Raw genomic sequence first — 25000 nt, forward strand, 5'->3', positions numbered from 1 at the left:
CATAACCATGGAGGTGGGTAATGAATGGAGTTGGGGTTCACACCCCAACTCCAATCCTAGTTTCATCCCCTTTCTCTCTCTCTCTCTCGACACACTCATTCAACCTCACAGTTGCGCTCTGTCAATATTCCCTCTCTCTCTCAACTTTCTCTGTCATCTTATTTGTCCTTCTCTGACTGTCCCTCCCTACCTCCTTCTGAAACATCCCTTTTTTATCTTTCAAGATTTACAATATAATTTTTAAAAAATCTTTAAAAAATGAATATACACATTATCAAGGTTTCCTTGCCTCTTAATGTATACACAAAAGCTATATGGATACCCAGAGATTTGTTATGTTATCTGTGTAACAAGGAATTACACTGCACAGTGCATTAGGCACTGTACAGCTGGGGCTGGAAAAACAAGCCAAATTAACATATGCAAATGAAAGACAAGCATGCACACTCAAAAGATCAAATGAACAGAATTAACTTTTCATAAGGTTTCAGTCATTACATGGAGAGGATCTGGAGTGATTGTGGCACGCACTGACAGACAATGTTGAGAAATTCTCTATCTGAAAGAACGACCGACCGAAAAGAAAGAAAAAAACAAGAAAAGCCTCTCAAATCATGCTAATCAACAGAAGCGTTGTTGTGGTCCAATTAGGACGAGGACGCCAAGGCGGACCACCTGAGCAACACTCCTGTCCACATTTCCATGTGAGACAGGGGCGGAGAGGAGGCCACCCAGCACACACACAAAGCTGGGCAGGACAAAGGAGCCGTGGTGGTGGGGGTGGTGGTGGGGGCACAAGCTGCAGTCTTCAGGAGCGGCTAACCCTCTGCGGTGGAGGCCCCCCGTCTGTCTTCCCCCTGAACCACCTGCCTCTTTCTCTTCAGCCCAGAAGTGCCTCTGCTGCCTCTCCCCCTCCACAAGCACATCAAAGAAGGACTCCTCCTCAGATGCTCCCTCGCTCACTTGCTCTCTCGCTCGCTCGCAGGCCTTCCACATGCAAGTCTACGCCCCCAATATGTGCGTGTCCAGCGCACACAAACACACACTCCACGCACACTCACATGCACACGCAAAAACACTTGCACTAACACCAACAGTCGTCCATCATCCCCAAATCCCTCTAATCTTCTTGCATTGTGGAAACATTGTAGAGATGTTTCCACCATGTTGTGCTGGTGGAAACAAACGTGTTTGAGCGCACAAGTGACAATCCCCCCTCACCCACCCTATACCCCCTGCATCGTAATGCCAGATGATTGGATTTGGGTGGTGGCAGTGGTGGTGGCGTTCCCAGGCTCACTGCTGTGCTGGTGGAGATATCAGGGGCCTTCTCCTGTCTAATTATAACCAGCAAATGGGTTGGGTGCTCCAAGCCTTGCCTGGACTCCAGAGCTAGGGATCCCATGGGCTTCACAGTATTACACAGCCATGGGGAGGAGGAGGAGGAGGAGGAGGAAGAGGGAGGAGGCGCAGAGAACTCGCTCTTGCCCGGGACAATGAGAGGCAGTTGGGACTGTATCTGGGCCCACTGCCTTATGGTCTATTGGGACATCCAGAAAAAGGAGACCGCCCAAATGGGATCAGGTCTGCACACACACACACACACAAACACACTCACACACACACACACACACACACACACACTCTCTCAAGGACTTTGTTCCCCCTGCTGTATTGTTTCACTATTTATAGATTCATAAAATCTGTCTGACGTGAAATGCAATTCAATACGTTGTTCTCCCCAGCTCTTTTATAGTGTGGATGATCTCAAGACACTTGTGAGGGCTTAAACTTCAAAGACAAGTGCTTGGCACAACGCAAGGTCTTAAGTCTTCGTTGAGATTGTTCCGGAGACTCTGTTCCGACGATGTCCTTGGGAGAGAGATTCCTCAGCTCTGGGGTTCAGCGTCTCCAAAGTGCCTCGTGACTAAGTGTTGAGAGCTGACTTTGTTGTGGCGAGTCTGTGTGAGCAAGAGGAGTGTGCGTGTGTGTGTGTGTGTGAGAGAAAGAGAGAGAGAGAGAGAGAGAGAAAGAGAGTGAGAGCAAGAGAATAGACAGTAGCATGTGTTCTCAGTTTGTGTCTCGCTAAGGGGCCCATACACAGCGGTGCTCTGTGAAAGCCATGAAAGGTCCCTGCCGAGGTGCAAATGTGAGAGGTCAGTGCTGGAGACATGAGAGAAGGTACCTCCAACCACACAATCCATCTTCCTCCAAACAAACCACTACAGAGACTTGTCAAAGTGGAGAGTTCCAAAACTCTTTCTTACTCTTTGCGAAGATTTAAAAGTAACTATTCGAATTCTACCTACTAAATTATGAAGCAAAGTGAATATTGATTTAATGTGTATAGGAGTGGCGAGAGATGTGTTTGTGATGCACTGGTGTGATGTGAGATGGAGTGACCCCGGCTCACCATGCGCTGCTGGGCTGACAGCAGGTTGTCCCAGTCGGCCTCAGGCGGCACGCTGCTGATGGGAGGGAGTTCCTCAGGGTGAACCTTGCTGTGCAGCAGGTTGGGCAGGGGCATCAGGCCATCGGGGGCGGCGGCCATAGCGGCGGCAGCCTCCTCGTTCTCCCACGGCAGTCGATCCTGGTTCATGGGCTCGTCTCCATCTTGGGCAGAGGCGAACGGAGAGGTGGCTTGCTTAGAAGACATGATTCTGCTGCAAGGGGGGTAAAACACACAGAGACAAGATAGGTCAAAGAACTGTGAGAATAATGACAGGTTCAGCAAGGGATTGCCACAATACACACACACACACACACACGCACACACACACACACACAAACACACAGACAGACACACACACACACACACAAACACACACACACACACACACAAACACACACACACACAAATACACACACTTTGGAACTGTACTTGCTTGATTGACTTGCCCATACAAAAACTGTATGAATTATGTGAACATACACAATAATAACAACACAGACTGTTCTGAGCATTTGAAAGGAAAACAGCATGCTGGCCAATGCCAGTCGATGCGCTTATTGCCAATCTGGTGGAACCATGTAGAGCGAGAGCCACGAACACATGCTGTTGGACCGCATCCTGGACCGGGCTCCCAACTGACTCCGGCATTGGAGGCGAATCAAAAGTTTGGCGAGATCCTATCAATGGTGATCTGCAGCTGGGACGCAAGTGGGCACGGAGGTCCCTCTTAATCCTTTGTTTAATGTAAATGGACGTGCTGAGCCCGGGTTGGAGTGGTGCCTAGGGCAAGCCCAATCCTCCACCCTGCACATGATTACTGCGTTAAGAGGGTTAGCATACTACATAACACACTCTCATTAAAGCACCCACGCAGCCGAGGACCAACCCCCCCACGCCCGCCGAGCAGAGGCGTTACTCACATCCCTGCCATACAGACCCCACCATCACCACCCTCCTACTGTGAAAAGGACTAGCAAAGCACTAATTAATTGAAGTTTACAGTTTATGCTTATAGAGATGAGTATAAAAAATGTGCGGGCAATTTATCAGGGTTCCTAAAAAATGGAGCATAGTAAAAACAGATATACAATCCAACACGGACGGTGAATTGATTTATTTCAAGCAACAGGTTCTCATGCTAAATCGGCCAAGCATTTCTCGTCCTTTTTTTTTTACTTCCTCCCTCCCTTGCTTGAAATTAGCAAATCATTAACGTTTTAGTACTAAAGCATTTCTCCGGGCTAATACAGTTTGATTAAAGAGTTTGAAATCGGCTGGTGGCGGAAGATAAAATGTACAAATCTGTCACACGCATTCATGAATATTGCAATGAAGAGGCTGCCTGACATATCAGGTGCAAAGAAAACTAATGAAGTTAATTCCGATATAAACAGCAGTTTTACGAGGTAACTTGTGCCTCGTTTAGGATTTTTATGGCTAATTCCTCCCTCCTCACAATTAATAAAGCCGCTCTCACGCTGAGACCGACAATAAATGAGTTTAATACAGAGCCAGCTAATCTAATTATGCACTTTGCATTAATAAGTGAATCATATGGTGTTCCTACTGATCTGAAGTGGCATGAATGAGCCAGTGTAAATTTACCCATAATCCTCCCATTTTTCTACTGCCCTTCTCTCTCTCTGTCTCAATCTTTTCTCTCTCTCTCTCTCTCTCTCTCTCTCTCTCTCTCTCTCATTTGCTCTGTTTCATCTGCGCTGGATATCCAGCAATGAAAACATTATGTTAGGACTCCACACCCAGGCGTTTTAGGAGTCCCATTAGCCAGGGGCTATGGATTTCACTGCCCTGATTTTAATCATCCTGCTCACTCTGTGATTTCTGTGAGTTCTCGCTGCCGACTAGGAGACACCGGTGCCGCTGCCTTGGCACGGCGGACTGGCCGAGTTGGCACGCGCAGAGGGCACGGACGTTCTAGGTCAAGGGCTGGGCAGTGATAATGTCCTTCCACTATCCGTGGAGAGAACTGGGAGATAGACAAGGGAAGGGGATGGGTAATGATGGCAGCTCAAGGTGCTCGGGCCTCCATTCCCTCCAGGCTGTGCCAAGTCTGCAGCATGGGGTCCGTCAGGGGATGAAAACAAATTTGACACCGGGAGAGATTATTTTAACACCAAACTGTGAGATAATCTGCTCACGTGTGCGTGGCCTTCTCCCTCCCCAGCGCATGAAGGATGGGCCGATTGCATGTTGCTGTCAGGGCACATCGTGTTCAGATCTCCTAAAGAATGACTACTTCATTTGAAGACGTGCCATCCATTTGCACACTTGGCTGAGCACTTAAGCTGCCTGGCACTCTCTCTATGAATTGTTAAATACAGTTCATTAAGTGAGTTCAGAGATTGCAGAAGGAGAGTGGGCCTCAGTGGAAGTGTTCATGTACACATACAGTACACACACAAACACATGGATCAGTGATCTGAGGCAAAGACAAGTAGACAATAGCAGCTCATGCTAATCACATAGGCCTCGGCAGCTGTATAAACAAGCACAGCCTGTCCAGAACCATGTGGAGTGAGCTAAAGACCTGTCCATGGAGTTCCCCCCCCCCCCCCTTTTTTTTAAGGTATTGTTTTCTTAAGCAAGCCCCAGACCTCGATTTTAATCAGCCAATAAATTGCTTCCTGCAATTGAAGGACATAGAAAAATGATCTTCGAAAAAAGATAAATGTTCTGGGCGCTAATCGAAAATGTAAATTCAGAGCAAAGTTCAGAGTACAAAAACTGAAAGTGGACGAGCACAAGGAGTAGGGAAGGGTGGGGTACGGTAGGGTGGAGTGGGCTGGTGGGCTGGTTAGTGGGCGGGGATCTTAGTTGAAGAGAAGGGAGAGATTCAACAACCAGCCACATTTTTTATTCATGGATCCAATGAGACTGGGCCTCCAGCACAACAAGTCCCGTCCTCAATGGAGCGCGAGCGAAACAAAGCACTTCTTTTGTATTACACAGTAAATCAAGCGGTATTATTTTACCTCTAAAATATTCAGTCTCTCAGGCACTTTTACCCCAGTCTCCAGCCATCAGTCAAACTGCTGAGGCATGAGAGAAAAGGATGCAGTGAGTGAGAAAGACAGAGAGAAAGAGAGTGAGAGAGGGTGAGAGAGAGAGGGTGAAAGAGAGAGACGCAGTGAGTGAAGCTGACTCCATCCTCCTGTAACATGTGTCTACAGCAATCTTGTTAGAAAATGCAACAGATCTGTGCCGGGGCTCTGTAACAGTATTTGTCAGCTGGAGTTAATAATTTATTACGAGAGCTGGGAGGGCAGCGTTGCCTGTGTGCTCAGCTAAGGGGAGCGGAGTGCTGTGGTTGTGCGCGGCTGAGCGCCCTCTCTCCCACTACCGCGCTCCCAACCTCATACATTAAAAGCCTCTGGGGTCAGGCCAGAAGAGAATAGGTTAATCGCTCTGCATAGCAACTGTAATATCATTGGGATTAAAGAATATACAGGTATTGCTATGCCTACAAAACATGTATTCGTATGTGTGATTCATTATATGCACTGGTAATGCTTTCTGTCCTTCTGTTTGATAAAAACATTGCCACCAACTACCTTCTTGCAGACCATCAAAGAAAGCCTGGCTAAATAGAGGTAATCCTAATCCTAAAGTACAGAGGGAACACCCAGTAAACAAGCAAACTACAAAAAAACAAGAACATGATCACATTTCTCATCTTCACACATGGAACAGATGAGAAACATAACAGCAGAGGCTATACAAAAGCGATACCACACATGTTTCAGCATTGTAGCCAGTGATTCCTTCATTTGGATGGATAATATCATGTGTTTCTCCAGTAAATATCCTAATATGGGCCTTTACGCATGCCAAACAGAGGGGTATGGTCAAATGAGGTGGCCTCTCTTGAACTCCTGATGAGCTGCCACTGCTCATGCCTGATTACACAATGACAATGGACTGCTAACAAACCCAGCTAATCAATAAGTGCATGAAACTCAGCTTTCCTTTTCCCCAGTTACCAACAGCCTCAGTGACTTTTAGTGGGTGGGGTGGGGTATGGTTGGGGGGGGGGGGGGGGACAGCAGAGGCTTTTAGGAGGGGTGGGGGCCATGAGTTGAAAAAAAAAGCCCTATATATAGCTGACAATATTGCAGTACATTTAAAGGGATTAAGAGTTCAGTTCTCTATGCAGCGGCTCATGTGGCTCCAGGAATGCTTTGACTCATGAATTGTTGCCACTGATAATGTTTCATCACGCAACAACCTCCATTTAATTGGTTAGCATTCGAGGAGCCCCAGCCCCCAAACCTCACTCCAACCTCCCCCCCTCGCTCCTAGCCCTGCTCAGCTTCGCCTCCGAGGTCTCATGACCGAGGCCATGTGTCTGTGGATATCCCATTTCCTCCGACGGCATAACAAGTTCTGAGTCTCTGCCTGCCTGCCCGCTGTCCCAGTCTCCAGCAGCCCTCACACACTGCTGACCTTTTATAGACAATAGTGATGGGTAGGTAGGTAACGCCCCTCTGAAAGACACACACACACACACACACACACACACATACACACGCATGCATGCGCGCATACACGCTCAACAAGTCGGAACCCTGACCCAACCCACAGGCCTCCCTAAGCACAGGTCATTCCAGGAGGAAAATATTAGCCTTGTTTTCCCTTGACACCAAAACTGAAATGTGTGTGTGTGTGTGTGTGTGTGTGTGTGTGTATATACACACACACACACACACACACACACACACACACACACACACACATACACACACACACATTAACTGTGAGAGACACATAGGGGTAATCACATAGACCTCCCCCTGTTAAAAACACAAGAGAGCCATTGTTCAGGAGCATAATGATGAGAAAGTTGAAAATGGCAAAAGCTAGCTTATAACACGGTTCAAGTTTCCATGGGTAACCGCACACACACATGCACACACACACACACACACACACACACACACACACACACACACACACACACACACACACACACACACATGTGTTCATGGATACACACATGTATGCACTGGCTCACATGCATAGGCATACTGCACTGAAATGCACTAATGTGGAGAAAGAAAAAAACTCCACAATGAGCCCGTCAATAGTTCCAGAAAGTTTCCGTTATAATTCTAAAACGCCTGGTTCAGAAATAGACTTGGGAGGGCAGGGTGAAATTATCAACACATTAAGACATGTAAGTTTATGGAGCAAAGGTCCTTTTAGCCAAAATATCACCAAGCACTACTTCAGCCCAAAAAGATCTCAGACCCTGTTTTAAAGAGAAACATGCAATTCCTTTTGTATTGCACACTAGAAAATGCACTGGTGGCTATCCCATTGCACACTAGCTGTGCAATGTAAGTACTGCCACTTGGCACAGTGAGGGGAAAAATCACAGCAAAAGGCCTTTTAAAAAAATAATATCTCTCTGTCGTTTTGATATGGCCACATTAAAACTGGGGACAAACTATTTTATTTCGTTTCGTACTGCTTTTGGAAATGCCACCATTTATCCATAACATTTCAGTTAATTACAGGAACACTCAAAATTAGTCTAATAACACTAATTTTACCAAAAGCTAAATTATTTTACTGATCATACAAAAAGAGATGTTAGAGAATAAATAAATAATTAATTCTTCAAAATAAATCAAGAAATAAAGTGTTCTTCCTCTCTATTTAATACAAAGGAGAATGTAGAAAAATCGCCACAGCTGTTCGGGTGAAACAGGAGAAAGAAAGACTGATAGTGAGATAGAGAGAAAGATAAAGAGCAGCACCTTTTACAGGTGACAATGGAGGTTCATGTGGAATAATCAGACGGTGCTACCTGGCAGCCCCCAACTGCTAAATTACTGACACAGTTTAGCACAATTAAATTATCACCCGCTATTGTGACTATTCACCCTCACAGGAGAGCCAGTTACCTACATAGTCTCTCCCTCTCCCGCTCGCTTGCTCTCTCAGTCAACACTCCACTCTACTTCACAGGGACTCCAGGGCATCCAGTGCAACACAGGACTTGAGTAAATGAAAATCAATAGAGAGCAACTGCTTATTCCCACCCTTAGCACTTCCAAAATGGAGTGAGCGCGAAAAGAGAGGAACAATATGGACTCATAATACTCGCTCTGAATAAGCTGTGAACTCCTGTGAACCACACAGAGCTTTGCACTTAAAAATGACAATTCTAATTATATTCAGTTTTCAATTGAATCATCTGTCAATAACATTGTGAAAGAATGTCTTTCAGCAGTGTAATCCGTACATAACATATTCACTTGGCCAAAATGAATGGAATTCAAGAATGACTGAAAACAGCAAATTTATATGTTCACCCTTTGGAAATAACAAAAACTGAAACATGCACTGAAACTCAAGTGGATGAAGCAATTACAGATAATAACATTAAAAGGCATCAGATGGTTTGAGAAATGTATTAACTCCAAAAAGGTACCTTGAGAGTTGTCCAAATTAATTTGTATAAATTGTTCTTCCATCAATGTTGACCTTACCCCCTCAAAACATCAACTCAATTACAGCTCCTCTTTTCCGCCACTCTCTCTCTCCAGATGCATATTGAGTTTTAAAAACGGCAACTTAAAAACATGTTAAAAACTCTCACTCCAAAGACGGCAGCGCGGAACGAATTACACAGGCCTCTTCCAAAAGTCCACTTTAGATATTGAGAGGAGCAGCGATAATGACTTTCCACAGTAAATTATTAGAAATAATATCCTGTTTGGAGGGTTTCATTTTGACAAAACGTCCGTCTCTGGATTGGCTGAGCGGCCCTGTCTGCTCGTCCTTGCCCCTGTGCACAACCTGACGGTGGCGTGATGGAGACTTGCTGGTTAAGAGCACTCGAGAGCTCGTCTAGCCGGTAACAGGTCAATAAACACTCACGCGCAGAGCTGGGCTGCCCTCTCCGCCACTTCTCCTCCTTGGTCTCGGCCGGCCGCCGCTTCAGAGCTGGATGGCATAACACTGCCTCTGATCTTTAGTGTGTGCACGCACACACACTCAAACACACACTCACAAACACACAAGCGTTGATTTCCCAACCACAGGCGAGCCGGTGTGCACATCCAGTGAGGGGCACGCAGATAGAGCTGAACTCTAACAAACTGAACAGAGAGGAACAGAGCTGACCAAAACCCACCGATGCTAAGCTGTGTCACTCAGCCACTCTCACTCTCACAGCCAAGAGCCCGACGCGGGGGAACACTCAGACACAAGAAAAAGCTGCTTGTTGTTTTCCCTTTCCCCCTCTCTCTCTTTCTCTCTCCCTTGCTTTCTTTTCCCCCACTCTCTCTCTCTCTCTCTGTCGCTCTCTTTCTCTGAGCGTGCAGAGGTCTGGGCCTTCTGGGGGATGCAGTTCCCAAAGTGCCTTCTGTCACTGCTGCTGCAGTTAAGCAAACTTTACAGCCAGTCAAGCCATCAACCAACACAGCCTATTTGCTGAGCAACAGTGGAGCTTTGTGGTTTGCCTCACAGTTGACAGTAAGTTATGAGCCCTTTGTGAGCGAAGGGGAAGGAAAACAGAGATCGGAATTTGGCAGGAAAATATAATACAGAATTCTCCTGTCTATGGAACCTGATTTTTTTGGTTGTTGAAACAATCAGGCATTGTTGAGGCAAAGAAAAGCAACTCTGACACATGAAATATAGTGGGGGCCCCCTTTTAGGAAAACAGTAAACAAAGCGCCATTCAGGCCAGGTCCTTGCTGTCATTTATAAAGATAGTTTCTTCAGAGCAGTCAAGAGTTTAGAGCAGAGAAGTTCGGATTCAACAAATCAAGTGTTAAGTCTCCCAAAGTCTGAACTGGGCATACTACTGAGACAACAGACAATGCCAAGGAGTGGTTGCTGGTGTGTGTGTGTGTGTGTGTGTTTGGGGGGGGGAGGCAAGGGCAAATTTTTCTGTCTCACGGAGATATACAATGAGTATATAGGAGATGGAGGAGGAGGAGGAGGAGGAGGAGGAGGGGGCACAGAGAGCAGAAAGAAAAAAGAGAGACAGAAAGAGAGAAAGAGCAGTGGAGAAATAAAAGAGAAAAGGGGGCCCTGAAAAACTTGGAGCGACTCGCCAAAAAAGCAGGAACAATGGCTAATTATGGGGGAGTAATTTTGCGAGGGACAGGAAAGAAGAGCGGGACACTGGAGTCACTGAATGGATTATGAAAGGAAGGGGCTATTCTGGCGAGCGGGGCGGCAGGAGGAGGAGGAGGAGGAGGAGGAGGACTGGGCCGCTCAGTCTTTCGGACTAGACCTCATGAGGTCATCATTGGCAGCCGGGCCTCTGCAAAAAAAAAAAAAAAAACAACTCTGGGCTGGTACAACTGCCGCATGGACATCTGGAATGTCGGCACACAGTGGCCTGCTTTCTCCGTGGCGATCCTAATTCCTTTCTTTTCCAAAAATAGGAAGCCTCGCCAGCATTGGTCACCCAAATTGGAAAATTTGCAGCGTCTAATGAAAAGAAAAGCAGTTTTGTTCCCTCTCATTCTCATCTCATAAATGGATTTCTGTGGAGGGAAGGGGGGAAAAAAATGAGGAAATTACCTTCAACGCTGCTTTGATTAAGCGGCTCTATTCTTGGGCCTGGGTGGACAACAGCTCATTAGTTACAGTTAGACCCACCCCTAATTCTAATGAGAACTTTCTTTTTTTCAGAATTTCTTTCATTCTTTCCTCCCTGCTTTCCCATTGTCCACATCATTTGGTTGAGAATGCCACACAATATTACTGCAAACAGTCCACTTCTGTTACTCACTCCCTGCCTCTACCTCCCTCATCCTGACTCCCTCTCTCTCTCGTTCTCCTTCTCCTTTATACTTCTCAGAAACAGAGAAAAAAAGAAAGACAGGAGCCAAAGAAGAAGAAGAGAAGAGAGGGAGGAGAAAAAAAAAAGAACGAACAGGGGAGTATTCTAACGACGGCCACATTTCATGTGACACGTCAATTGGAAAATCAAAACAGGGGTAGCTCATTTGCTCCACCCAGATGAGGCCATGTAAAAGGCCCTGATGAATGGAGGGCCAGCCAAGCCACACCTCAGAGATTTATGATTAAGCCTTATTATGTCGGGGGAAACTGACATTGATTGCCGATTTGAGCTGCTGCAACCGATTCATCCGCTCCTGTTGAAAGGAGAGCATGGTCAAGGGTGTGTGGAAAAGTGACAGGTTGGTTGTGGGGAGGGGTGTTGGGGGGGGGGGGGGTGATGGGGGCTGCTGAATAAAAAGGGTAGCCTCACATGAATGCCTGGCACCCGTGTCTGTTTGGAGGTGGTTAAAAGTAACCGCATAGATTGACGGCCGATGCAAAAAAAAAAAAAAAAGGAACGAGAGGAGACGAGGAACATAAAGACAAACGGGCACTCCTGCCATTGGGCTGAGTAATTGCCCTGAACTTGGTTCACAGGAGACATGTGCATGGCCTGTTTCAGCGATGCTAGGCTGGTTTTGCTCAGAAAGCGGCACCAACACGCGCCCTCTAAAACAGGATGTGAAACACAGCCTAATAAAATCAGAGGAGCTGACAGACGTGGTTGAACAGGGGGGGGGGGGGGTGCTGGACTGCACATACATTCAGTCCCGGAGAAGCGGCGCATTACTGGGTTAGACGCTGACTGATACAGAAAATGTCTCACCCGTCTGTTGCTAACCATGTGTCTGACCACTTTTCTTTGAGCCTCGACAACATCCTGGAGTTGTCTTCCGTATGAAACAGCACAGTAGCCTCTTAAAAATGTTCCCAACAAACTGGAAAATATTTGCAACTACAGTTCAGAGAAGGAGGAAGAGGAGGAGGAGGAGGAGAGAGAAAGGGACAGCGAGTGAGAGAGACAGAAAGAGAGGAATGGAGAAGAAAGGGGTGGAGGGGCAGGGTGGAATGATTGGTGAGTGGCTGGTAGTGCCAATGGAGTGAGCTGAGCTGAGAGGCCCCTTCTCTCTGTGTGTAATGCAATCCTCGTCTCAGCCACAGGCCTTTGGTCGTCAGGAGTAGTCATGTTGACTAACACCTTCGTCTGCGACTGGCTCCCCCTCCCCACACCCTGCCCGCTCCTTTGCTTTCTTTTCTCTCTCTCTCTCTCCCTCACCCCTCTTTCTTTCTCATTTTTTTTCCTGGCAATTGCAGACGCATGCATCATGACAGGCTTTCAGAATGAAATCATTAACTAAATTGCTTTCTTTAAAAACCACAAGTGTGCAACGGAGCTTGTGTATCTGTCTCTGGCCGCCGTCCACGGCGCTCTGGTTCCCGTTTGCATGCTCTGGTGGGACTCTGTTGTGGTCGCCTGCCACCGCAGCGCGGCTCGGCTCGGCTCAGGCAGCAGCCACCACCGCCGCTCACCCAGGCCAATATGAAATAATCGGGTAATCTCAAACTGCTCCTCCATTTCCCCCCTCCTCCGGCGCACACAAAGAGGCCCTTTGTTTCCCAGCTCCTGGGTCGGCCCAGCCACACGGGTCTCGATCACTAAATCAATCAAAAGCATATTAAACAAATAGAAGTTTCTATTTGAGGTGAATGATTTAAAGGACTGGGGGGAGAGCCCCACTGAACACCGAGCGCAAATTGAAACCACTACTGTGAAGAGCAAACAATAACAGCGTGGCTTTATGCCTGTATTAGTAATAATGGCAATTATATCACTCTTGCATACATCATTGGCTAATCTAGTGGTTAAAATTAAATATAAAACAAACATAGGAAAAATCCTAATGGTGGAAAAAAATGGTTGGAGAGAAGAATGAACAAGCCATATGCACTCAGAAGGTGTATTATCAAAAGAACTGAAGACAGAGCCTGCTCTTTGGTAACATTGTTTCTCTCTGGCTCAAATAGACTTAAATAACCAAAGCAAATAGCCACGAGTAAATAGCTAGTGAAGGCCAGACAAATATTGGATGTGTGGATATGGACTGAGCCTCTGCGAGATGTGTGGAACTCCCTTCTCTCCCTCCCTCCCTCCTTCTCTCTCTCTCACTCTCTCATTCTATCTCTCTCCCTCCATCACTGTCTCATGCACCCCTAGCTCCCTTTTTGCCTCCCCTATCAGTCCCTCAACCCTCTCTCTGTACAACATAGCAGATGTGTCTTTCACAGCCTACAGAGTGTGCAACCAATCTGCAAACAATAGCCTGGGCTGACAAAGGTCGACTTTCGCAATATGTCAGTTATCAAGGGGCTGAAAGCCGAAAGGCCACACAGCAAAGCCATGTCCAATAAGCATTCTACTCCATCACAGGTCACCTCTGTGTGTATGTGTGTGTGTGGGTTTGTGTTTGTGTTTGTGTGTATATGTTAGCGGGGCACTCAACTACAATGCTATCTGAGCCTTAAAATAAGCCCATTAACCAAGTTTAAGCCACCTATTTGACCTCACGTTAAGCCAACAGTTGGTGTAAACAAGTTCAATCCTATTATCCTAATAATACGTACAGTGGCCACAGGTCCCTAGGCACTAAAGCCAGCGAGAGCCTTAAACACAGCAGACAGCCACCACCTCTGACATAATTCTCTTTGTGTTCTGAAGCAGGGTCACAAGTTAATCTGTGGCCTGGCCGCAGGTCAGATGGGCAGGTTAAAAATTCTTGCACTTACCGTTCCCTTTTAAATACCTCTTAACGCTGGCAACTGTCAAGTGCTTCCACACAATGAGATGCAAGTTTCTATGAGGTATAAAGTGTGATGTACAGTTTAGATTTTCAATAAACCAATGCTTAGGTACTACACAACAATCTGAGCCTAAATGAACGATTTATTATTATTTCAGATGTTTGGTTGGGCTTGTTCCTTCAGCTGTTGTTCCACTAAACCTTTTTAAGCGTTCTTCGCAGCACACGCTAAGGGAAAACAAACTTGTGAATATATCTTTCATGAACAAAACTTTTTAAGTGTTTCCATTTTGAATCGCAACGTGTATAATTCATCCGCGTGCCACCTCTTAAAAGCGACAAACAACACATTCGATTCAGTGCGATGAAAGCATAATGCCAGCAGATGGTCGCTCTGCTTTATTCCGGTGTCACTTTGACAGTGGATCAGCCGACAGTCTTAGGGTAAATATTTAACATGCAGCCATTTAGCCAGATACAATGTGTGTTGTGTGTGTGTGTGTGTGTGTGTGTGTGTGTGTGTGTGTGTGTGTGTGCGCGCGCAGGGGAGCCAGAGAGCGTGGCAGAAAACACTCCCTCTAGGACTCATTTCTTAGGATGCGCGAAAGAAACAAGTCACACGCAGTCATTCTAGTTCAAGGGATGTTCACATCATTCATTTATGCCAGAGTGTCTCGCAGCTCTCTGCAAGCCCAAACCGCCGAGGCAGTAAACTGGCTTTTCAAGCAAGGGTGCTATATACGTTAGAGGAGCCTGACGTGTCAGCTGGTCAGAGGGCCTTCCCTGGAGGCGGAGGTTCCTTGCATCTGTCCGGTTGTTTCTAAAATCCCCCCGCAAACGTCACCGTGGTGGCAGTCCAGGAAGGAGGCTGCTTTCTATAAACGGCAGCTCCAGTTCGGGAGCTAAAAATAAGGCCAGGGTTTTTCTTTTTTCCATTTTTTTTTCTAGAAAGACACTCCTGAATTAAATGCAACACGAGCCGCACATCGCGAAGCCAGCTTCATTACATTGATTTTTACCATTTAAAAGCTCCAAGAAAAAAAAGACAAAATGCATGAACTTGAAAAAAAGGGAGCAGCAACCAAAATGCTTGCTTTACTGAAATAGCCACTTCAACAATCTCTCTCCCCTCTTAAAGGTATCTTTTAACAGAGACACTTAAGGTTACTCTGCTAATAGGCTTGTTTCTGTAGTATTATGACTGGCTACATAATCGGGCCTGCTGCAGTGGGAAGGCAAGAGTCAAGTGTAGATTTGCACACTTAAAGTCACTTTAAGGTTTTAGCACTTGAAGAGGCGCTCCACTGAAGGGGGTGGGGGTGTAATGTGTGTGTGTTTGTGTATGTCTGTGTGTGTATGTGTGTGTGTGTGTGTGTGTGTGTGTATGTGTGTGTGTTGGAGTGGGGTGTAGGAGCAGCAGCCCAGGAGGTGAGGAGTGGAGTGATTATGTGCTGAACCCACAGGGCATGTCTTCACAGGGACTGCCAGCGCCACTCACAGAAAGCCAGGTGTCAAAATGTCCCACTTCCCCATTTTTTCTCTTTCTCTCCATCCCTGACACTGTGACATGCTTCCTCTTAGGCCTCTTCCTCCTCGCAGGACAGACTGCTGCTCTCAGGGACTGTGTCTAGGCACGGGTGTTACGTCAGGCAGCGGGGTGGGTGGGGGGGTGGTGGCAGTGGCAGAAAGGGACCAGTGAAGCTAGGGAGGGGCAGTGCTGGCGGTGATGGCGCTGATGGAGGTGGGTTTGGGAGGTGGTGACACGCTCGTCATGTTGAGTAATTCATAAACACTCTGCGGGGCCTGTGCCAGCAAAGAGGACATGCTCACTGTGGGCACTCACTCCCTTACTGCCTCAACCTCCACCCTTTACCATGCTCACTGTGGGCACTCACTCCCTTACTGCCTTAACCTCCACCCTTTACCATGCTCACTGTGGGCACTCACTCACTCCCTTACTGCCTTAACCTCCACCCTTTACCATGGACATTGTGGGCACTCGCTCGCTCCCTCACTGCCTCAACCTCCACCCTTTAGCCTCCCACACGGGCTGGACACACAGCTGCACACACTTCCGTTACACACACACACACACACACACACACACACACAGTCATGCTCCTCTCTCAAACTCTCTCTTTGTCTCACTCACAAACACACACACACACACAAACAAACTTGCACAGCTACTTTCAAAGAAATGTACAGAACAAACCCCCCCCCCCATACACACACACACACACACACACACACACACACACACACACACCCACACACACATGCATGCATGCATTCAGACCGAGAGAGAGAAACAAGCCAGCTCATAATCTGACTGTGTGATTTTTAATTGAGTTCCTCTCCCTTTAGTGCTTGCTATTATCCCTGACTAATGGCATCCACTGGACCTCTCTCATTAGCCGAGTGGCTCTCGTAACCGGCCCTCTTGTTTGATACAGTTAGAGTTAATGCACTATGAAAAGCTCACCGAGAGTCATCAGCGATCTGCATATTCAATAACTTCCGTAATTACATGCGCAATTCATCAGATCCTATCTGATTGCAGGGGGAAGAGCTCAGAGACCTAGGGGAAGAGGAGATGTCTTATTCCTGGAGGACAGAAGTCTAATCACAAAACTAACATGATAATTGAAATCTAAATTGAAAGGCTTGGCTTGCCAGGCACAGGAAAAGAGACAGGGAGCGAGAGAATGTACACCAGAGACGGACTGGAAGGCGGGGAGAGAAAGTGCTTTGGGCACTTCAGAGGGAAACAGAGACACGGCGGTAGAGTGAGGAAGTTGACATTGGGTTAAAGGACAGGACAATGAGCCTGAGGGGGTTCCTATGAGCTGTCAGGGCAGCCATGTGTCTTGCAGGACACTTCATCACACTTCTGCACTGTTTCACAAGAGACTACATCACAGGACATGTTGCACTACTGGGTTTGAATGAACACAGAAACCTTTAGCGCTACTCCCAAGACTGGTTTAGAAATGTCAAACCCTGTCAACTTGACGCCATCTTTTCGTTATAAACTTTATTTCATCCACGTCAGATCTGGGCCGGACAACAGCCTCAGCTACGTGTCGGACTCGGAAGACAGAGGTCACCTCCATCTTTAGTGTGTGCACTCCTTCTTTCTTAGCAAGAACTCAGTGTAAGCGGTTAGTAGACTTCAGTGCACACAACCAGCCAAATGCACCACCCTCCTCTGCAGGCTTTTGGCTGAGCAGGCCTGAATGCTCCCTGTTACACTGACTAAGTTTCCTGTTTTTAGGCCGCCTCTGTGAGGTAACTGGTCCGTTTGCGCTGCATAATACAGCCATTGTAAGAGCCCAGCGAAGATGGTTTGTACATTGTATAGGATGCTCAAGACCTCAGTTCACCTCCACAGTCTATCGGAGCTATTCACGGCCCTTGTCTTCTCTTGACCCAAGCAAAATTAGAGAAATATGACTGGATTATATCTAAGCATGAGTTAAGATTAGGGGGAGGAAAAAAAAAGAGAATTCCAAGAATGGAAAAACCCTGCTTTTGTATAGCCGGGCTAAACACCTGTGCTGAAGCATAGCACAAAAATAGGCCTTCCCTTGTGTTTTCTCCACCGAGAACAGTTTTTGCCTTCAACATATTCTTATCAAATTAAACATAATTATATAAAAGAAAAATCTCTTTTGAGTCTCAGACATATGCAGCTGAGGATGACTTAACTGGATTTTGAGAGGGGAGGAGAAAAAGAAGAAGAAAAAAATGAAGAATGTGTTTTGATGTCTTTCGAATGCTTTCATTCTTCTGGAAAACAACTCGCGCAGTCTGCAGCGTGACTAGACAAGTATTATTGTACAGTACCCGGTTCTCAGGACGGCAAGGAGGAGGAGGAGGAGGAGGAGGAGGAGGAGGAGGAGGAGAGCTCCAGAGCAAGGCTCCGTCCTGCTCCCTCTCGTCCCCTGGCATCCAGCAGCCTTGCGCTCTACAGATTCTCCCCCCCCCATCTGTTGGATTCATAGTCAGCCCTCAATAACAGTTAATTAGTAATGCCAAATTCATTAACCCGTATTGCTGTTCCAGCGGCCCGGGCCGTAAATTAGCTTAATGTGAGCAGACATATTCCAGTTGTAATAAGGGGCATAAAATGTGAGGAGAAACACATAGAGTGAGACCATAGATCATTGTCTGTAATGGTGCAGTAGCCTGGGAAGACAACACGCTCCCTGAGAGAGCCTTGGGGCCTCTTTGTCCCCGCAGGTCATTCATAGCAACTTGACTTAAAGGAGAATCTCAAAGGTTACATTTCTAAAAATGATCCTATTTCTGTCAATCTTTTGATGTACACAGTTCTGAAGTAAAGTGTGTGGTTTGGCTACGTAAACATTCATTGTAAATTAACATACATTTCAATGACATTAAAGTATCAGAAAATTCCGTCTGGTAAAATGATATCAGTTGAGGACATGTACCTGTTTGTATAGGCTGCTCAAGCAGAAAGGACATTTGTGTGTGCGTCTGTGTGTGTAAGGGTGAGAAAAAGAGAGAGTGAATGTGTGTGTTTGTGAGTGTGTGTGTGTGTGTGTGTGTGTGTGTGTGTGTGCGTGTCTGCATGTGTACGTGCCGGCCGTTGAACGTGCGGGAGCACTGTTATCAGTGAGAAGGGCGAGGTGCCAGAGACAAATAGAAAAGTGCAGAAAGCTGTTTTCTCCCTCTGCCCCCCTTGCACAGTGGAGAGAGAGAAGAACAAGCGAGCGAGCGAACTAGTGAAGGCGATGCCTGGAGGCAGTCCAAACAGCATCTGACAGCTCCTTCTAATTGGAGAAGTTATTTTTCTTCCAAATCTCTGGCATAAATCTAGTTGTGTTTATTTAGAGTCAGTTAGGAACAAGTGGGTTTTGGCTGTATGGCACGTTTCCCCATTCTCACTGAACTGTGTTATCCACCACACACACTCCCCCTCCCCAACCATTTCTCTTTCTTCCTCACACTCTGTCTCTCTCTCTCTCTCTCTCTCTCTCTGTTTTCTTTCTCTCTCCCTTTCCCTCTTGTGTGTGTCTAAAGCCAGACACAGCTACAGGTTCCACGTCTGCCTTGACTGTGGCAAACGAACGGAGGCACAAAGCAAACTGCTATTGTAAAAGGGGACAACGACCTTTGCTGTCCTTGGTTTACGCGTTGACCTTTCATCCCTATCCCCCAGTGGTCTCTGCTAACAACTCACACCAAGGAGCCTATTAGACCAGGATTCCACTTTGTTGTTAAAAGGGTCTTGTCCTTTCAGAGCACTAGCTTTCTCTCTTTCTCTCGCTCTCTTTTTTTTTTTTACACCAAGGTGGTGGAGGAACACAAGTCCATTGTTCCCTCGCAGATGGAAGTTGGAGTTACTACGGCAACTGCTCTAATCCCTCTTTTTACCACCTTTCTTCATCTTATTGGTCTATCAAGTGCTACCTTTTAACTCTACCAGCCAGAGGGGCAGCAGCGAATCTCGGCCCCGGCCTTAATTAGCTGTGATTCGAGCCGCACAGACAACATGATGAGCTAATTGAAATTTGCAAAATAATGACGTACTATTCCTTCTCCAGAGGCCCCGGCTCGAAGAATGATGATAATGAGGCCATTATTGAGGATCGGACATTAAAATGCTGCCTTGCCACCAAAACAGAGCGCGTAATTGTTCTGGTGTTGTCCAGACAATCAACAACCTATTGTCACTGACTTGAAAGATAAAGCAGCGAAGAATGGGTGCCATAATGATTGGTCTGTGCTGCCATGCGGGCCCGCACAGAATTGTCTGCAGAGAAGGTCCTTGATAGACTGCTGATTTGTTGAAAGGGGTGTGGATGAAAAAAAGAGTCCCCCCCCCCACACACACACCCTTGAGTAACCCTTGCCGTCAAACAACCGCCGAGCTGAATTAGCCTCCTACCATTCATATGGTGAAAGGATGGAGCCACACTGGACCATCCTCGACACATGGGGAGGCCCCCAACGACGAGGCCTGGCGGATCAGGTTTAAACAGCCTCCACCATTTATTCCTTTAACTCACTGCTCTGGGAGGGGGGAGGTGGGGAGAAAAGATCACAGTTGCCCTGTGAACAACTGATGCCAAGCGGTCAAAAAGCCCAAAAGCCCCCACCCACCCCCTAAGAAAACGAATATATGTCGCGGAAGTGACTCGATGTGACAAACAAAATAACTCACCATAGACGATAATATCAACCGATAAATTGCCAAGCACAGCAGATGAGGTGGAGCCCGAGAGCATTTGAGAGTTTGATTGAATTACCCCAGTTACGCGTCAAACAACCTCGGGAGTTTCTAGCTAGGGTTGGGGGTGGGGTTGAGGGTTATTAGTCACACCGTCAACATGGCGGGGGCCTGAGGACCTGAGGATGAGTTTTTGGCTGAGTTAAATGATTTAAACACGTAATCAAAGACGAAGCTAACAGTGCTGTGCCTCCGATAGGCCCAGAGGGGCAGGCCCGACTCCGCTCCACACCTTTTAAAAGTGCTCCATTGTGAGGCTGGGGAGAGCCGGAGGGGGGGGGGGGGGGGGGGGGGGGTGGGGGGGAGCGGGAGAGAGAGAGAGAGAGACAGTGGGGAGGGGGGGGGGACGCTAAGTAGGCCCCTCTGCCTAGTCAACCTTCGGAGTGCTTCATTTATCTTCATCTTGTTAAACTAAATTAATTAACAATCTCCGTGTTACACACTTTCTCCTCTCATTACATCAAATAATGGCAGAGATGGAGGAGGAGGTCCTCCCCACTGGGATTAGCCGGGGACTACAGGAGACGTCTCTCTTTCCCTCCCCTCACTCTCTCTTTCTCTCTCTCTCCCTCGATCTTACTCACCCACTCCACCGTTCTCTACCTCCCTCTCTTTCTCCTCCCCTATCCATTCACACTTCCTCTTTCCCCAGCTCTTTTCTCACTCTGTCTTCCAAGTTAAGATCTCTCTTTTTCTGAAATCCGATCCTCTCACCTGTTTCTTCAACTTGATAAATGTTCAAATGTGATTTGCATGACTGTTTCTACCAAAATATTGTTGCTGTGTATGAGACAGCCATGGCAGCTTTTATGTTTAAAATGGAAGGAAATGTATTGCATCATGACTTGCATGTTCAAAACAAGATGCCACTGCTCTTAGTAGACAGTATAAGGGCAACATCCTACATAATTTAAACTTTAAACTTTCCGTTACCTTTGAACGTTTCAAGTGTTTCAAGATGATGGGCATGTGAGGGCATGTGTGTGCTGTATGAACGAGATGTATCATCTTTGTTCTGCCTTACCTGACTATTGACTCATAACAAAAGCGATGAGTCATTTAAGACAGAGCAAAAATAGCCTTTCTTTGTGTTGAGCTCAAATCCTGAAAACCTCCCCTAGGACATCTGTTCATTAAGGCCACAACTGTGTCTTTTCAGCTAGTGCAGGGGAGACTGAAGGCAAAGACACGTCGTAACCAGGCTCTGTACAGAAATAGAGGGAGTCATGGGGACATGGGACTGAGTTGCTGTCATAGTTTCACATAATTGCACTGACAGAAGCCCTTTGACACTATTTAGTCTCTTAATAAATGATGTTGTGATGTTATGCCCCCAACCCATCCCTCTCTCTCTCTCTCCCTCTCTCGCTCTCTCTCTCTCCTCTGTCTCCCCAGGACACAGTGAGCTCTGGCCAAGCAAAAGGGCAAACCCTGAGGCAAAGCCTGCCTTTAATCTTGCCCTGATTGTTGAAGCCTCCTCCCCCCCAATGGCATGTGTGTGTGCGTGATATCGTTCTGCTGGTGCCTCTGTTGTAATTAAAACAGACACTGACAGAAGGATGTGGCTTAGTCCCATAATGATGCATTTACTCCGATTAATCACAGTGTTCTTGTCCTGTAATCACCCCAAACAAAGAACAAAAGGAAATAGTTTTTTTTTGTTTGTTTCGTTTTTTTCTCAAGACTAAACAAACAAAAAAAAACATCCTGTGTGTGTCGTCACAAGGAAGATTTGCTGATGGTATGGTATATATGTGTGTGCATGTGTGTGTGTTTGTTTGTGTGTGTATGTGTTCACTGCACACTCAGCCATATGTGTCATTGTCACTACAGGCAACTGTGGCGACGTGGCTATCCTCTTACTCCCTTCCCCCCCTAACCCAGAGGCTAGTTATCCAACCAACTGGGTCTCCTTCAACAGGTGGCTCAAGTCAAACTCAATCCTGCACTCTGTGGCTTTAGAGGGAAAGGGGAAATGGATGAGGGCAACATGCTGACAATAATCCCATGCGCTCTCCATGATCCTCCTCCTCTCGGGGGTCAGAGCCAGTGTTACGTTTCACGACACATGTAGCACCGCCACGGGAAGAACAATAGACCGCCGGAAGACAACCCCCCAAACCTTGTTTCTACCAGTTACTTGTGAAAGTGTTAAACTGGAGGAATTAAAAGACAGAAGAGCTTGTTGTGCGGGGGTCCTTTCTCTCCTTTACCTCTGAGCTGTGAGGAGATTAGATCAGCAGCCCAAAGCTGACCTACTACTCACAACATGTAAACTCTTGGTTCAAAGAGAAAGGTTCAAAGTTAACAACTATAAAGATTTAACGCGTGCTAATAACAAGTAGTGAGTAGGGAAAAAAGGTATGCAACACTATGATGCCAATTTCTTGTTTTTCTGTGATTAGAAAAGGATCATTACAGCATTCCTATATTTGTCGGGGATGCAACGGATCTATAAAAAAGGTTGATAATTTAATCAAATAAATGACCTTTTGAAAAAAAAAAAAATCAAAGCGGATTCATTAGCTTCAGTAAAGTTTGGCTGACAGAGGCTTTGAAAGGCAGATGCTGCCATTGCCTATAATGAGACAGTGCTAATTAGGCCACAGCACTCAAGCCTGCAGAAGGTGGTTCAGCACGGAGAACAGCCGAAGGTTGAATATAACCATTGCTATTTACTTCGTCTGTGTACTGACAGCATAGATTCTTAATTAGAGTCACAAGAAAGGGTGACAAAATGTGCCGTCCCTACTTATTTTGACTTTGCGGTTGAGTACACCACACAAGCACACACACATGCACACACACAAACATACACACACACACACACACACACACACACACACACACACACACACACACAGACACACAACCACACACAAATACACATACACCCACATACAGACAGACACTCCCACACACACAAACACAAACACAATCACAAAACACATACACATAAAAACAGGAACAGGAAACTAGCAAATCAACGGTGGTATGTGTGTGTGTGTTTGTGTGTTTGTGTGTTGGGTGTGTCCCACCCCCACCCATAGGCTCCACCTGTGCAGTGTGTGAGGGGACTGACGGACGACAGAGAGGCATGCAGTGGGGACGGAGGAGGGGAAGGCAAGGCCTCCATCTGTACAGGCAGTGCACAGCACCCATGAGGCCTGTTCAGTCTGAAGGCAGAGCATGTTTACAACCCAACTGTCTGTTGCAACCAAAACACACATGGTCAGCATGCAGAGTTTTGCACTCTTTGTGTGAAGGACTGTGCTTACTATTAAACTTGCACACACACACACACACACACGAGAAACATACAGCTGGGATACATATCCCTGACATACACAAACACAGATGTAAACACACACCCACCTCTGACTAGGGCCTAGCGCGTGTGAAGTGTGCGATAGGACAGATTAGTTTAGCCCTTAGCCCTTAGCCCCTGCAGTACAACAGAAAGCAACTAACCTCAGTAAAAAGCTGCTACGTAGAAAGCCTTCCATGTCAGCATTTGGGGTTCTGGTAGGAGAAATACATAGAGATCCATTTTAACTCTACACAACAACAACAGAAGCAAATGACAGCATCACAAACACGCATCAACTTACACACCCTTCCAGTTCAAGACTATGACATGTTACACATTAAGCCACCACTGGAAGGACAGAAACTGGATCCTTTCGACGAACTTTAATTACATCTTTTCGTCGAAGAACAAGGACCATTTGCGTAGTGGCTTGGAAGCCTCGCTCAGATGATACGCTATCATTACGGAGGAGGGTTTTGCTGCAGGAGCCCGCACTCGCTCGCTCGGGCCCCTCCCTGGGCTTGCCTCCCCTACAAGCGTGGGCCCAGAGAAGTGCAGTGTGGTGGTCCAGCTGCAGACCATGTGTGGCTGGGGCCACTGTGGCTTCTGGGAGCCCGACCGCAAGGGCCCCAGCCCTGAGCAGCGCTCCGCCAAGGAGGCGGGTAGGATGTGGTCATGATGTCACTGCTCGCAAGAGGTCGTTCAGAAGCCTTGCCCGCAAATTTGGGAGCACGTGTTCAACAATTGCGCACGGCAGGTTTCTATTAGCCACCCCCACTCTGCTACCTCAATGCCCCACCCCCAATCACCCCCAACTACAACTCTTTCCACATCTTTCTGAAAAGCCTGAAAAAAATGTCATCAATTACATAAATGCTTTGTTTTTGAAAGGCACTTGAAGAACAAATGTAGTAGAGTAAACAAAGGGCATGATGAACGAACAGACATCTGTGAAGAAGAGTGAAGATGGGGCTCAGGCAGAGTGGCTCACTACAAGTGTACCCCGAGACCCCTGTCCACGCCGTCCACCATGACCTATAGCAGTCAGACCTCATCTATTTAGCCTATTGCCGACACTGTGACAACCGTCATGGAGTGACTAGAGCTCTGCCCACTCCTCTGCTTGTGACAGCCAGCGTTTTCCCGAGCTGTTTTAAAAAAAAATGCAATAGTCGGTAGCAGAAATTCAAAAAGTGCTGCAACTAATTAGTGTTTTTCCCATGCTTTCAAATCCTACTCCCTCCCAGTCATCCTCATGCATAACACACATCAGAGTAAGAGACATCCAGCATCTTGGGCCTAAATGCTTTCGCTTTTTGTGACATGGGAGTAATTTGCCAAACACCACCCCC

At 46.8% G+C, this 25000-nt stretch overlaps 1 protein-coding gene across 12 annotated transcripts in view; it reads right to left on the reverse strand.

The window, feature by feature from the left end:
* sox6 (SRY-box transcription factor 6) overlaps window positions 1–25000 on the reverse strand; it is a 162208-nt gene that overhangs the window by 102714 nt on the left and 34494 nt on the right. For all 12 annotated transcript variants that reach the window (XM_080843317.1, XM_080843324.1, XM_080843327.1 and 9 more), the window contains exons 4-5: window positions 23810–23860; window positions 2414–2663 (exon numbers count right to left, since the gene is read on the reverse strand). In XM_080843317.1, the coding sequence (XP_080699443.1) occupies window positions 2414–2663; window positions 23810–23844 (285 nt within the window). In that variant the 5' untranslated portion in view covers window positions 23845–23860. The remainder of the gene's footprint in view (window positions 1–2413; window positions 2664–23809; window positions 23861–25000) is intronic.

Source organism: Sprattus sprattus, assembly GCF_963457725.1.
Source record: "Sprattus sprattus genome assembly, chromosome: 8".
NCBI lineage: Eukaryota > Metazoa > Chordata > Actinopteri > Clupeiformes > Clupeidae > Sprattus > Sprattus sprattus.